Here is a 14,960-nt window from a genome sequence, read left to right on the forward strand (position 1 = left end):
AATGTGGAGTCACAGACAAAACACTGGCTATCAGGTCAGCTGGTGTGAGCTTCCTGCAGCTTCCAAAAAGCTAATTTTCAGTCTGGCTGAAAGCAAAAAAACAGGAACGAGCTGTCTGGGATGGACACGTTGGAACGGTTGTTAGAGATCACTGCTGGGGAATGGTGGCCAGCTGGCCTAATCACCGGAATATTCATCAGCGCCTGATGGTTCATTCATTTATAGGTGGCCCTTGTATTTTGGAGAGCTCACACTTGTTGTGCAGCAGGAAGACACAGTAGACTGAAACAAGCTGTAATAATCCGTTAAATTAATAACATGGACAGACAACATAATGCTGCCTGGCCAGAGGATTCTTACTTGGAGACCAAGAAGGAATACTGCTATACAAGCCTATTGCTTATAAATGTAGTAAATTATGAAGCAATGACAGACGTCACAGCTTCCTCTGATAAAGAAACAGCTCAGAAAATGAAAGCAAATCTTTTGCTGCTGATTCTTGTGCAGCTTGTGATCATAAAGTGGTCATGATCCAACCCATCTGAGAAGCACTGACCCAGAGGACTGGCATCATAAAACAGGAAAGCCTGAGCTGCGGTATCATCGCCTCCATCTGGCAGGAGGCGGTTCAGGCTGTTTTCAGGGTGACTGTCCTGCCTGCAGGAGCCACCTACAGAAGTAGGTCATGCTCAGGCTGTCCTTCTTGATTAGTGTCACAGCGGTCCAGAGCAGCACATACAGCAGAGACTGCAGCGGGACAATGCTCCACCTCTGATGTTTTCATGTGGGGCATTATGGTGCTGCTCACAGCTCAGTGCTGCAAGTACAGTCTGCGTCTTCAGTCATCATCAGCAGGCCACTTGTGAAGTCCCGGATAGCCGGTGAGGCTAACGCATGAGTTGATGATGTAATGCTCTGCACATTCCCTGCTTGTGTATCTTCCAATAATATTTCTTTTGTCGTGTAAATATACAAATACTGACAACATTTTGCATTCAAATCTCAGTGAAACAGTTCAGATGCCAACTATCAAACATGAGCTATAGAAAAATAAAATTCATTTGTTTCCCCTCCATCTTTTCCAGAGAGATGTGCTGCATCTTGGGAAGCTGAGCCAAGACAGAGAATGCACTGCTTATTTAAATACACTTAAGGCGCCTGAGAACTTCGGTGATTCATGAAGATATAAACTTGTACCTGTCACTTTCTACATCTATTATATTGCACTTCACTGCATTTCTCTGACAGATTTAATTGCTGCTTACATTTAACAGTCATATTCCATAATAGCACTCCTGTCTAGGGAATAAAATCACACATTTTGAATATGAATGTTTCTGAAGGATAAATGAAAGTATTAAATGTTTCCTTTATGGGTAGAGAAAATTTGCCAGCTTGTTCTCTTAGATCATGTGGGAAATGCCACAATATCAAGAGGGAAAGCTGAAAAGGACAGGAAGTGAAACCGAGAGAGGAATAAAGAGAACAGAAAGTAGAAAATAAAATGGGAAATAACTTGAAAAAAAGCCCCGAAAACCACAACTGTGGTCAATTAATAATAATAATAAAAAACTCTTTTGTCTTTTCTTGACCTAAGTAGAAAAAAAATCATGAGGTCAACAAAAAGCATGAAGGGCAGTTTAATGAAGACTATTTAATAATGTTGGTAACTGCAAGGACCTGAGGATGGACTACAACAAAAAGGTTTTACCATGTTGCTTCATGCAGGTCATACGAAGAAAACAGCAGATGGGAAATGCCCGTTCATTAGGTTGGAAATGTACAGATAAAGTAAGACAAGATAGCCTTTATCAGTCCCATAGTTGGGAAATTCAAAGCATTACAGCAGCAAAAAGAGCAGGAATAAAAAATAACACACGACACACAAACAGAAGAAAAATGTACACTCTCTCTCTCTTCCTCCTGAAAGGTGGTTCAGTCTACATCCTGCCTTTATTTAGGATTTGTGTGACTTGATGCTATGTTCAGCTTTTTAATCTTTATTCACGGCGCATCAACATCATAACAATATGGTTTTTATACATTTTAATGCAGCAGTGTAATGTTGCAGAACAGAGCATCTGCTTGGAAAACTGTTATAACTATAGGATCACACTTCAATGGTTCATTGTCTTCATTGCTGAATGAGGTAATAAAGGGAATGCTGAATTCCACCAACTCTTATTTTGGATGCAGATACGTCAGGGTCACTTCTCTCAGTTGGGAAAGCTTCAACGCACATATTAAACAAATATGTAAGACTACGTTCTTCCATTTATGCAACATCTCTAAAATTAGAAATATCCTGTCTCAGAGTGACGCTGAAAAACTAGTTCATGCATTTATTACTTCCAGGCTGGACTACTGTAATTCATTATTATCAGGATGTCCAAAAAACTCACTGAAAAGCCTTCAGCTGATCCAAAATGCTGCAGCAAGAGTCCTGACAGGGACTAGAAAGAGAGAGCAGATTTCTCCTGTTTTGGCTTCCCTTCATTGGCTTCCTGTTAAATCCAGAATTGAATTCAAACTCCTGCTCCTCACATACAAGGTCTTAAATAATCAGGCCCCATCTTACCTTAATGACCTTGTAGTACCATATCACCCTATTAGAGCACTTGGCTCTCGCTCTGCAGGCCTACTTGTTGTTCCTAGAGTATTTAAAAGCAGAATGGGAGGCAGAGCCTTCAGTTTTCAGGCCCCTCTTCTGTGGAACCAGCTTCCAGTTTGGATTCAGGAGACAGACACTATCTCTACTTTCAAGATTAGGCTTAAAACTTTCCTTTTTGCTAAAGCATATAGTTAGGGCTGGACCAGGTGACCCTGAATCCTCCCTTAGTTATGCTGCAATAGACGTAGGCTGCCGGGGATTCCCATGATGCATTGAGTTTTTCCTTTCCAGTCACCTTTCTCACTCACTATGTATTAACAGACCTCTCTGCATTGAATCATATCTGTTATTAATCCCTGTCTCTCTTCCACAGCATGTCTTTTATCCTGTCTTCCTTCTCTCACCCCAACCAGTTGCAGCAGATGGCCCCGCCCCTCCCTGAGCCTGGTTCTGCTGGAGGTTTCTTCCTGTTAAAAGGGAGTTTTTCCTTCCCACTGTCGCCAAAGTGCTGCTCATAGGGGGTCATATGATTGTTGGGTTTTTCTCTGTATCTATGAAGCGCCTTGAGGCGACTTTTGTTGTGATTTGGCGCTATATAAATAAAATTGAATTGAATTCAAGCATTCAGACATTTCTCATGCAGGAAGCCACACTTTATCTCAGTGGAAAAAAACAACCAGAGTAGGACAGACTGATTGGTCAAGGGTTCATCCAAAAAACATCAGGAGGAAAGAGCCAGAAACTGGAAACCACATCGAGCTAAAACAGAAAGCTGAACTAATGAGTCTCTTTAAAAAAACCTTTATTACTTCTACTGTCGGATTTCAGAGTGTAATAACAACTGAAAACTGAACCTTTTAAGCATATAGTGTTCTTGTTTCTTCAGGACATGTGTGGTGTTTTATGGAAAAACAAACACGGGGGAACACACGCACCTTTATTATGTTGAACTGATGATTGTTTTTATTTCCGTATAAATATGTTGCTGTGAAACCAGGCACAAAAGAAAAAATCATTTGAGCAGCTTCCACTGAAGAGCGTGGATCTATGAGCGTGACATGCAGTTCTAAAAATGCAGGAAGCACACAAACACACACGCACAGACCCGCTGGTATGTGCATCTCTGACTGCTCTCACTTTGACGAATGATGCTGGAAGACGGATATTTACACATTCCAGCCATGAGCAGAGGACAGAGGGTCATTTCTCAGAAGATCTCCCATGGCTACGGTCACCGTACGGCACATTCACATAACCAGGCAACAAGGAGATAAGTCTGGTCTGGCTGAGGGAAAGACTTGCATAAAATTAAAAGACACCAGTAGAGTAGCTTTGCATGCCTTTATTCTTTTAAGATAGCTTTGCTCTGATTGACTGTCCATTGTGAACAGCAGATTTGAATGGCTGTGTACCTGAGATGACCATATTCTCTCTAGCTATCTTAAAGCTTGTAGTTACAGCTGGATCAGGTGACCCTGAACCCTCCATAGTTATGCTGCCGTAGGCTGCCGACGCACAGTGATGCACTGAGCTTCTTAACTCATCATGTACTTACATGTCACAACTGCATGTTATAAACATTGCCTTTTTCTTTCTTTTTTGGCTACAAAGTCATCTATCATGGGCTAAAAATGCAGCTCAGAGGAGGTGCAGGAGACCGGTTTCCTTGGAAACCACTTGAATTAGCACCTTGAGTCAACTGGTGTAAATAAAACTGATCTGAACGTAATTACAACACACTGAAATGTTTTAACAGATTTTTTTTGTCTAATCTCAAACCAAAACTTTAATATAGCACACATCAGTATACTCAAACTCACAAGATAAAAACCTAAAATTTTACAATGAAACACAAAAGACAAGTTAACAAACATACACACATACATGAATGCACGCACACACACTTAGATTTTGAGTGTAAATTAAATGAGTCTGAACAAAAATGCATGTTGATCAGGAGGACAGCATATTTTATTGATTATTCTAGGTATGATGATCGGTGTTGGGACACAGGCAAACAGTCTTCTGTGGTTTTGAACAAAGTAAAAGAGGCTCTGTGTTTATTGTCTCTCATTTAGAGGCATGTTGAGAAATGATGTCAGACTGAGAGGACAATGAAGGTGAAGTCACTGAAGTTTCATCATAAACTTCCTCACAGCAGCACATCCTGCCTTGACCTTTGACTTTGGCTGTTTGCACGACTCAGGAGAGTTCTTAAGGTCGTTTCCGTTGCTATTGTTTGAGTGTGTGAGGAAAGAAAAACAGCTTCAGAAATATTCACTTTTCTGTTTGCCATATGTTTCTGTTTCTGCAATAAACATTTTTGGCACAGAACTACACAAACGTACAAAAATGAAAAAAGAGCAGGAAAAACGAAACTGAGGTGATCCAGGTGAGGGTGTCTGGGTAGAGCAGTTCAGTTCAGTTGTACATGGTCATGTGGAGCCACTGGAACCAATCAGAGGGCAGAAGAAGTGATATATCATTATTGACATTAAAGCTGCCATCATACTAACTGTGCGCTCTCTACTGTGTCCATTGCAAGAAGCACAAACCCAAACCTGTGCGTGACTCCACAGCAGCTCTGTGTGCACTGTTTATGAGACCTTTCTGAGATACTTCAGTCTGCCTTCTACAAGCAGCCCATTTAAGTTCAGCAAGCATCCTTTCACTTTATTCACAGTTTGTTTTGTTTTTTTGGTCAGGTTTGCATTTCTGATTTGGACGGACATGCTTGCTGACTCTCACACATTCACAGAGCTGAACATTTACGGCTGTACGTTTAAGACTTGATGAAGTGTTCTTTATGTGTTCTCTGGATCAAATGCTGCACATTTCTGTAGACGTGCAACAGGGTTTCCTTCTGATCACCCCTGCTTACAGAAACTGGCTCACAATTACTTGGGATGTCACTGCTCGACTGCTAGCTAAAGCTCCCTGCAGGTTCTCTGCAGTTATGTGGGTGTTTATCTTTGCCTTCCTGCCCAGGAGACGTTCACTTTCATCTTGAAGTTTTCTTGCACTTCCAGATCTTCCACAATTCCCTTTAACTGTTACTTTTCATGGCATTTCATACAGTGAAAACTGCAAAGCTGAAAGCAGTTTCACACGTACTCGTAGCCTTAATATGCATTGGTTACCTAAAGAAGCCTGAGGTTATGTTGTAATGAGAACAACCTCTCACCCACTGTACAGGTCCAAACAAGTGAGTTTCAGCCTCACAAACCGCTGCGCGCCCCGTGATTCCTGTTTCATTTTGTTCTGTTTTTACAACCGTGAGACATGAAGTGACAGGACTCTCACATTTAAAGGATCGCTAAGTTCACTCTTCAGCTCTAACGTTACACTATATTCATACCTGTCTGTAGCTGATGGTTACTGCTCCCGTTCCCATCACGTCGTATGCCTGAAATTTGTCTGCAAGAGGACGAAAAGACGATATTGAGACACAGCTAATGTTTGTCGTCTGCATCAAAACAGTTCAGAGAATCACGAATGAGCTGCTGAGTTGGCTTATAGAGGCTTTCCAAACATTCCTGTCATGTGATGTTTTAACTTTGACTTTTAGTTCAAATTAAAACATCACATGACTGATTCTGGGCAAAACGAGCTTGTGTATAATGACACAACAAACAGGGTTATTATGGGCAGTTTAAGCTAAACGTGAAAAGTAGACGTGAATTTTATTTTTTGGGGGAGTAAGTAACTGTTAATACGACAGGCTTGAACTGTTTTCCTGCTCAGTAATAAAAAGAATCAGTCTTTTCTGTTCCAGCTTATGAAAACATCTCTCTCCTCGTCGTCTCTCTTCCTCTTGTTTCTCCTCCCTTTTTTCCCACGCCTCCTCTGTCACCTCATCCGTTCTCTCTCTCGCTCCTCTGTCATCCTCTGCTTCTTTCTCTCGTGGCCTTGTGGTGTCATTTACCAGCAAATATGGTGATTAAAACCACTTGCTGTTTCTAATTTATACCATTCATCTCCTCTGAAAGACAGAAAGCTGTAACAATGCTTGCACCCCCACCCCGCCCCGCATCACCCCCTCTTACGGATCATGCTCTCCAGTTTCATCAGCAGGTACAGGAAGCCGGGGTAACTGATGGTCATGTCCGGCTCCGTGTATCTCAGTCCAACCAGCTGCATCACCAACTCGTCCACCCGGATGCCTGCAGCAGGGACAGATGGAGCAGAGGTGGGGGTAAAACGCAGGTGCAGAAGCACTAGGTGGGATACCTGTTTTTATTGCAATAAACTCCACATGTGCACAGGTGACATATATGACCGCACACTCGTTTCCCTGATCCCAGCCAGTCCATTAGGCAGCTCCCGTCTGAGTGACGTATGAGTGATGAACCAAAACGTTTGTGCTTTGTGATTTTAATGACTTCAGAAAAAAAAGTTCTCCACACAAACTGCACATCTTTTTCATTTCATGTAATCAAAACGGTCTGCTTATTAATTAATTTAACTTCAATGGTGCAAAAATGTTTGACTAATGTGACGACTTGGGAAACACAGGACTTTAGTTACACATGTGACCAAACATGTGACCCTTTTAGGATCACACGTTGAGCGAAAAAGGTGTTTGGCTCCCTCTGCTGGTCGGATTTTTACCGACCGATGGAGACCCTCAGCGGTTAAATGACACAGGATGAAAAAGTGTTGTGAATGCTACCTGCTGCTTTCAGCGAGGGCATGACCTCCTGATATTCGAGGCGCTGAGTTTTGTCCTTGTCATGCATGAGGAAGATATCCTGAGGAGAGATTAAACACAGTAAAAATAAATGCCTGAAAAGCTGCATATACACAAACATTCTGTTATAATCTGATAAAACTGCGACAGCAGGTCCGGTAATGGCGGCTGGCTGAAAGGACGTGCCCACTTCTGCTCCGCTATCTTTCTGTAAAATCCTGAATAATACTCGTTTGTTAGACATTGAACGACACCTAGGACAGCTGTGATGCCTCTCTCGCAAAGGAAACCCGGGAAAAACATTGGTAGACCGACTCAATCGAAATTATCTGACTTCACTTCTAAGTTGAACTCTGAGGCTAGCTGTGAAGCTAGCGTTAGCCGTGAAGATAGCGAGACTAATATTAACGCTAGCCAGGCGGTGGAGGAGGGAAATGATGAGCCGACTGAGAGAGAAAAGACGGCCGAAGGCTCAGACGTAATACTGGCGGCTATTGCAAGCTTGAAATCCGATTTTTCCTCCAAACTTGATGGTATTTTGTCAGCAATAGAGACCGTGAGGAAGGATGTTAATGAGTGTGCCAAGCGTAGGGTTGCCAACTCCCTGAAAAATAAATAAGGGACACCTCGTGGCCAGGGCCGGGCGACCCAGTTGTCTTCACCCTTCCCAGTGTGGTGAATTTTCTAGCTCTTTTTTTGTGTGTGAAATTATTTTTTTAACCATTTGACTTGAAGTTGATTTAAGTAGATGCATATTCTATTCTTTGTGATATGAACACATGTGAAACAAATTATAATTTAGCCATTTATTTTTAGCTCAAAATGACAACATTAACACAGTAAAACAGGTCTCTTTCTTAAACAGAAGCCTGTCATGCTTAACTTTTGAGAATATAAGTAAATCTTTCTTTAAAAGAACTCTGTCCTGCTTAACTTAAAATAATAGAAAACAATAGAAAGAAAAATATTCTTGTAACTGTGCACATTTAGTGCATTTAGTACAATTGGCTTCAGCTGAGGTATTATTTCAGCTTTTCTAATGCTAATCAGCTGCTCCTGTTTGTAAACCCACTTGTTCCCATGATTACGCATCTTAACTCATCATCATTATTCATCTATGTATTACTTTTATGTATTAGTCATCAATTTGTTGTAATCATCTATCCTTACAGTTGTTTATTACACAAAATAAATTATATTATCACACTTCTGGCCACATAGCGCTGATATTCACTGCACATGCCCATATTAACGTTTTCCAGCCAGGTGTTTTCCTTTTCCCATTCTTCCCTTTCTCTGAGGGGAACAAACATTGCTGCTCTAACGCTGGGCTCACACTGTGCGGTTTTTGGCCCATTTTGAGCCGATTTTTGAGTGATCGGACCGATTTTGGCCTTCATCGTGCGTCGTGTAGTATACGTGGGGTAACGAGAAGTGATTAACACCTCACGACCAGCTCCCGATCATCAATCGCTCGTGAGGGTGTCACCACAGGCGCTCACACTGCTCACGCGCAAACGTAAACGTCGGTGAAAAAGACGGCGCAGCGTGTGATCTGGACACAAGCGATGGAGGCACAACTTGTAGAACTTTGGAAAGCTCATCCGAGCCTTTTCCATGTGGCATCACAAAATTATCACGACCACAACAACCGTTAAAATAGTTGGATTTACACTGCTGCTCAATCACAGCTGCCTGATCAATGTTTTTCATTAGCAATTTAGCAAAGTTGATGGTGGTGGTGTGTCTGTGTGAGTGAAAGACAGAGAGAGCGCGACAGATTTTCTGTTATAACCTTCATGTTATGGAGGCACAGTGTGAGCACTCAGGTCGCATCAGAGCATCGGGCGGTATAGTGTGAGAGTACATCGTGACATACGAACTTCTAACCCCTGCAAGTCAATCGTGCAGTTTGAGCAGGAGCTGAATAACGTGACTGAAAAAAATCGCACAGTGTCTGCCCAGCTTTAGGTGTACTGTCATCCGAGACTTGCACCGCAGAGTCGGCGTTTGTTCCCCTGTTGGCCATGCTTCTTGTTGTGGTCATCTGTTGTCTTCCGGTATTTTCTCCGCAAGCGACCAATGAGATGAGCGGTAATCTGAATTGTCATACTCGAATTGTCATAAGTGTGCTGTCAGCTCATTGGTCACAAAGCAGGAGAGGGGCTGGGAATTATGTTTTCCAACAAAGCGTTAATTCCATAAACATTTATAGACTACTTTTGATTCTCACTGTATTACGGGACAAAGTGCGTCCCTTATTAGCTCAATACGGGACGTGTGCTTTTGTTTCTAAATACGGGACGATTCCGTATTTTAAGGGACGGTTGGCAACCCTAGCCAAGCGGGTCAACGAGGCGGAGGCCCGGATATCTGCAGCAGAAGATAGCATTACCACCTTGGAAGCAAAGATACGGACTCTTGAAAATAACAACAAAAACCTCGAGGACAAAGTGCTGGATCTGGAGACCAGATCGCGACAATCTAACTTGAGACTTGTTAACCTGCCCGAGGACGCAGAAGGAGAAGACGCGTGCGCTTTCTTGGAAAACTGGCTACCGGAGGCTCTGAACTTGGCGCCGCTACAAACCACTCTGACGCTGGAGAGAGCGCATCGGGTCGGCCAGAAGAATATGTCAAATACCGCTGCACCAAGGACTATGATCATGAAGTTTCTAAATTACAAGGATAAAATGACCGTGATAAGAGCTGCCAGGGCAAAGGGACAGATTCTTTTCAAGAATCGCCCGGTGAGATTTTATGAGGACCTAGCGACCGGAGTGCACAAAAAACAGAAAGAGTTTGACGCCGTGAGACAACAGCTTCGCTCCATGGGTATCCGGTACGGCATGATTCCTCCTGCGCGACTGATAGTGACACACAACGGACAGTCCCGCATCTTTAACCTGCCAGGTGAAGCGGAGAACTTTGTGAAGGCTCTGAGGTCAGAAAGTGGACCGGGGTGAGATGATGTAATCATGGTCATACTACAGTGTGTTGGCATGGAGGGGTGATTACTGAGCTTTAAGTTTAAAAAGAAGTGAGAGGGAGAGAGAGAAAGGCCAGTTTGTTATATTTATTTGTTTATTGGTCCAGAGGCTCACAGCCATTATTAGTACCCTGATTTTCTTATCGTATTCAATAACGAGTTTTTTGTTTGCATAGCGGGGTGGGGTAAGGGAAAAGTGTTCAGGCACAGTCGGTTGATCCTCACTTTTGGGTGGAACAACCTTTAGCTGTTAGACAGGTGCCAATATGTATAGGGGGAGGGAAATGGGTGCCCAAGTTCAAGTTAAAGGGGCATATTCAGTATTCATGGTTATGGATGTAGTTTTTGACATTCAGGTATTATTTGTTTCTCTGTCCTTTAATATTTCAAATGTGTTGGGAAGCTCATTCAGTGTTATATGTTATGTCTGGTGGGATAAGAATTAAAATTTCTTCTTGGAACTGCAGAGGACTACAAAAACTGGAGAAGGTAAAACAAGTAATGTCTAGGCTGAACTCTATGCACTCTGATATCATGCTGCTACAGGAAACGCACCTGTTGTCTAGTCAAGAGGCGAAGATTAGGAGGAGGTGGCAAGGCAGTATATATTCTGCGCCCTTCACTTCTCAGGCAAGAGGTGTTATGATCTTGATCCACAAATCTATACCATTTCAGGTGACAAGGGTTATTAAAGACAAGGCTGGGAGATATGTTATTTTACAGGGCACACTTATTACGGAAAAAATAATCCTGATAAATATCTATGCTCCAAACACTGACGACCCAAAGTTTTTTCATAATCTTTTTCTTACAGTATCATGTCTGTCTGGTAGCCTTATTATAGCAGGGGATTTTAATTGTACGTTGAACCCAGAATTGGATAGGAGCTCAGGTATTGATCTCTCTCATCCTAAAAGTAGGCAAACTATTCAACATTTTATGAAAGAACTTGATCTGAGGGATATTTGGAGGGATATGAACCCTAAGGTCTTAAAATACTCCTGCTATTCACATACACATAAATCATACTCGCGTATTGATTACTTTTTAGTTTCTGCCAATTTGAGTTATAAAATAAAGGACTGTCACTATGATAATATTTTAATATCTGACCATTCGCCAAACTCGTTAATATATGAAGATTTGCGACTGAAGAGAGATCCCCCTAGGTGGAGATTTAAACAAAAGTGGCTCCTAGACTCAGAATTTATATCTTTCATAGATAACCAAATAAACATTTTTTTTGATACTAATAGGGATGAAACATCACCCTGCTCAAGATGGGAAGCTTTTAAGGCCTACATAAGGGGTCAGATTATTAGCTTCACAAGTTATAGAGCAAAGCAAACTTATCAGAAAACAAAAAAGTTGGAGGCAGAGATTGAGATGCTTGAGGGAGAATATTTTCAAAGTTTTTGTCCAAGAGTCCATCAAAAGCTTCTGTTACTAAGAACACAGTATAATGAACTTTCTGCTTCTAAGGCAGCCTCACATCTTTTGCGTCTTAAACAGACATTCTATGATCAAGGGGAAAAGCCCGGGAAATTATTAGCCTGGCGCCTCCGTCAATTACAGAATGAGAAAAACATTGCCTCAGTTGAAAACAGTGATGGACAGGTTATTGTTGACCCTCTAGGAATTAATGAAACTTTTAAGGTTTTTTTTGAAAAATTATATAACTCAGACATAACACACATGGGACAAGAGCAAGATCTCTTCTTAGATACCCTTCAGTTGCCCAGCATTTCAGGACTAATGAGCGCAGATCTTGATACACCTATAACAAAGGAGGAGATATCTATAGCAATAGACCATTTGAAAACAGGTAAAGCCCCAGGCCCAGATGGGCTGCCGACAGAAATTTATAGGGTATTTAAAACTAAACTGCTGTCCCCTCTTTTTGACATGTTTTCGGATTCATTTGAAAAGGGAATCCTTCCGGTCTCATTAAGAGGAGCCCTGATAACTTTATTGCCCAAACCTGGTAAACCGTGCAATAAATGTGGTAACCTAAGACCAATAAGTCTTCTTAATGTGGATCTAAAGATACTTTGCAAAATTTTGGCTCGAAGACTGGAGAGATTTTTACCTGATCTAATTACCTGTGATCAGAATGGGTTTATTGCGGGTAGACAGGGATTTCATAATGTGAGAAGAGTGTTGGATATTCTTCATAGTCAGGAGGGAAAACCGGACACTGCTCTACTATCATTAGATGCCGAAAAGGCCTTTGATAGAGTTGAGTGGCCCTATTTATTTGAAATATTAAAAAGATTTGGCTGTGGGGATAATTTCTGTCGGTGGATTAGACTTTTATATAATGAGCCATATGCTGAAATACTGACAAATGGAATTATATCTAAACCGTTTGAAATTAAACGGGGCTGTAGGCAAGGGTGCCCTTTGTCCCCTTTATTGTTTATTTTAGCAATCGAACCGTTTGCCATTGCGGTGCGATCCCATAAGAGCATAACTGGTCTATCAGTAAACCAACAGGAACACAGAATTGCTTTATTTGCAGATGATGTTATTCTTTTCTTGGAAAAGCTGAAGGAGTCTATCCCAGCCTTGTTGGATCTACTACACATATTTGGACGGATATCAGGATATAAAGTGAACAAAGAAAAATCTTCATTTTAATGATACTTAACTCAGAAGAGAGAGAGGGTGCTGGAAATTCTTTCCAATTCAAAATGGTAGACTGTTTTACCTATCTGGGGATTAAGATAGTGCCATGTTTGAGAGACATTGTTGGAGCTAACTACACCCCTATGGTAGACTCAATCACCTCATCCCTAGATAGATGGAAGCCCTTGCCCTTGTCACTTATAGCGAGAATTAATGTTCTTAAATTAAACATAATGCCCAAACATTTGTACCTGTTCCAGAACATCCCATTGTCACCCCCTGCTAACTTATTTTCACACCTGAAGACAATTTTTGTACGTTTTTTGTGGAATGATAGACGACCAAGGCTCCGTTTATCACTCTTGTACTTACCGTATGAAAGAGGAGGCCTCAAATGTCCCAATCCACTTTGGTACTATTGGGCAGCCCAATTGAGGACTATGATGTATTATTTTACAGATAAATCCTCCCCGCCTTGGACAAATATGGAAAACAGTTCAGTACCTCTTCCCCTTCCCCAGTACCTATACTCAGCAAAAGTCAAAATGTTGAAAAAAAAGACAAAAAATCCTATAGTCAGAAATATGATTATGATCTGGTATCAGGTTAAAAAATACCTGGGTGAACCCACCTCTTTCGCACGCTTTAGCCCAATATGGGGTAATCAATTTTTCCCTCCAGGCAGAGCAGACCCTGGTTTTAGGAAGTGGGCTGACAAAGGCTTAAAGACAATAGGGGATCTCGTGGGATCAGAGGGTGAGATTTTGATGTCATTTGAGGAGTTGATTTCCAAGTATGATATCCCATGCAAACATCGATTTAAATATCTACAAGTGAGAAACTTTATTAGATCATCTCAAAATCAGTGTTTGTCAATCCCTCCGTTTTCCACTTTGGAAACAGAAATGAAAAGAGATTGCTTTGGAAAGGGAATAATCTCCAAATTATATAATATGTTAGTAGAGGGTTCCCCTGAATCTTCTTTAGGAAAACTTAATGCCTGGAGGGAAGATTTACAGGAGGACTTATCCTCCGAAGACTGGGAGGAGGCATGTGCTGAAGCACAAACACAAACTACCAATACTCGTCTCAAAGTATTGCAATATAATTGGCTAATGAGGACGTATGTGACTCCAGAAAAGCTTAATAAGTATAATGGTGATATCCCAGACTTGTGTTTCAGGTGTGGAGAGGAGAAAGGGACGTTTTTCCACTGTCTGGGAATGCAATAAAGTACAACGGTTTTGGAAAGAGATTAAACAAGCTCTGGATATTATATTGGGTACACAACTAGCTCTTGACCCTAAACTTTTTATTTTAGGGTTATATCCTGATGGACATCTTATGTCTAGAAAGGTAATTACCGCCCTGGACTTATGTCTACTGCTGGCAAAAAGAGTCATAGCACTCTCATGGAGGAAGACCAGTAAACCAAAATACATTAACTGGATTAAGGAATTGTCCACAACTTTACCTATGGAAAAAATTACTTACATTATCAAGGGGAAACTACCACTTTTTCAAAACATCTGGGGTCCCTTTATGCAATATATGGGAAATATGGATCTTGGCAGTATGGTGGATGGGGCAGATGGGGTGTAAATGTTGGTGGTCCTCTGCAGTTTCCTAAATTTATCTCTTTTATACTTGATCTTTAATGCTGTGTGAATTGTACATTTGAGTTTGTAACTTTGAACCATGCACAATAGTGTAACCGAGTTGATGTTGAGCAACCCTTGGAAATAGAGAAGCTTATTATAAAAACACCCAGCACGCCCCTGCGGGCGGTTTATCCTTCAAGCTCGGGTCCTCTACCAGAGGCCTGGGAGCTTGAGGGTCCTGCGCAGTATCTTAGCTGTTCCCAGGACTGCGCTCTTCTGGACAGAGATCTCCGATGTTGTTCCCGGGATCTGCTGGACCCACTCGCCTATCTTGGGAGTCACCGCACCTAGTGCTCCGATTACCACGGGGACCACCGTTACCTTCACCCTCCACATCCTCTCGAGCTCTTCTCTGAGCCCTTGGTATTTCTCCAGCTTCTC

General features: G+C 41.8%; 1 protein-coding gene across 2 annotated transcripts in view; it reads right to left on the bottom strand.

The window, feature by feature from the left end:
* Positions 1-4,554: 4,554 nt before the first annotated feature.
* The window catches only part of LOC146694639 (calpain-9), a 34,845-nt gene continuing 24,439 nt past the window's right edge, over positions 4,555-14,960 (bottom strand). For both annotated transcript variants that reach the window (XM_085430908.1, XM_085430907.1), the window contains exons 17-20: positions 7,284-7,362; positions 6,658-6,774; positions 5,970-6,028; positions 4,555-5,059 (exon numbers count right to left, since the gene is read on the bottom strand). In XM_085430908.1, coding sequence (XP_085287034.1) covers positions 5,033-5,059; positions 5,970-6,028; positions 6,658-6,774; positions 7,284-7,362 — 282 coding nt within the window. In that variant the 3' untranslated portion in view covers positions 4,555-5,032. The remainder of the gene's footprint in view (positions 5,060-5,969; positions 6,029-6,657; positions 6,775-7,283; positions 7,363-14,960) is intronic.

The sequence above is a fragment of the Copadichromis virginalis genome, linkage group LG14 (assembly GCF_057382275.1).
Source record: "Copadichromis virginalis isolate Kocher_CV1m ecotype Utaka linkage group LG14, C_Virginalis_male_GT1.1, whole genome shotgun sequence".
In the NCBI taxonomy this organism is placed as follows: Eukaryota; Metazoa; Chordata; class Actinopteri; order Cichliformes; family Cichlidae; genus Copadichromis; species Copadichromis virginalis.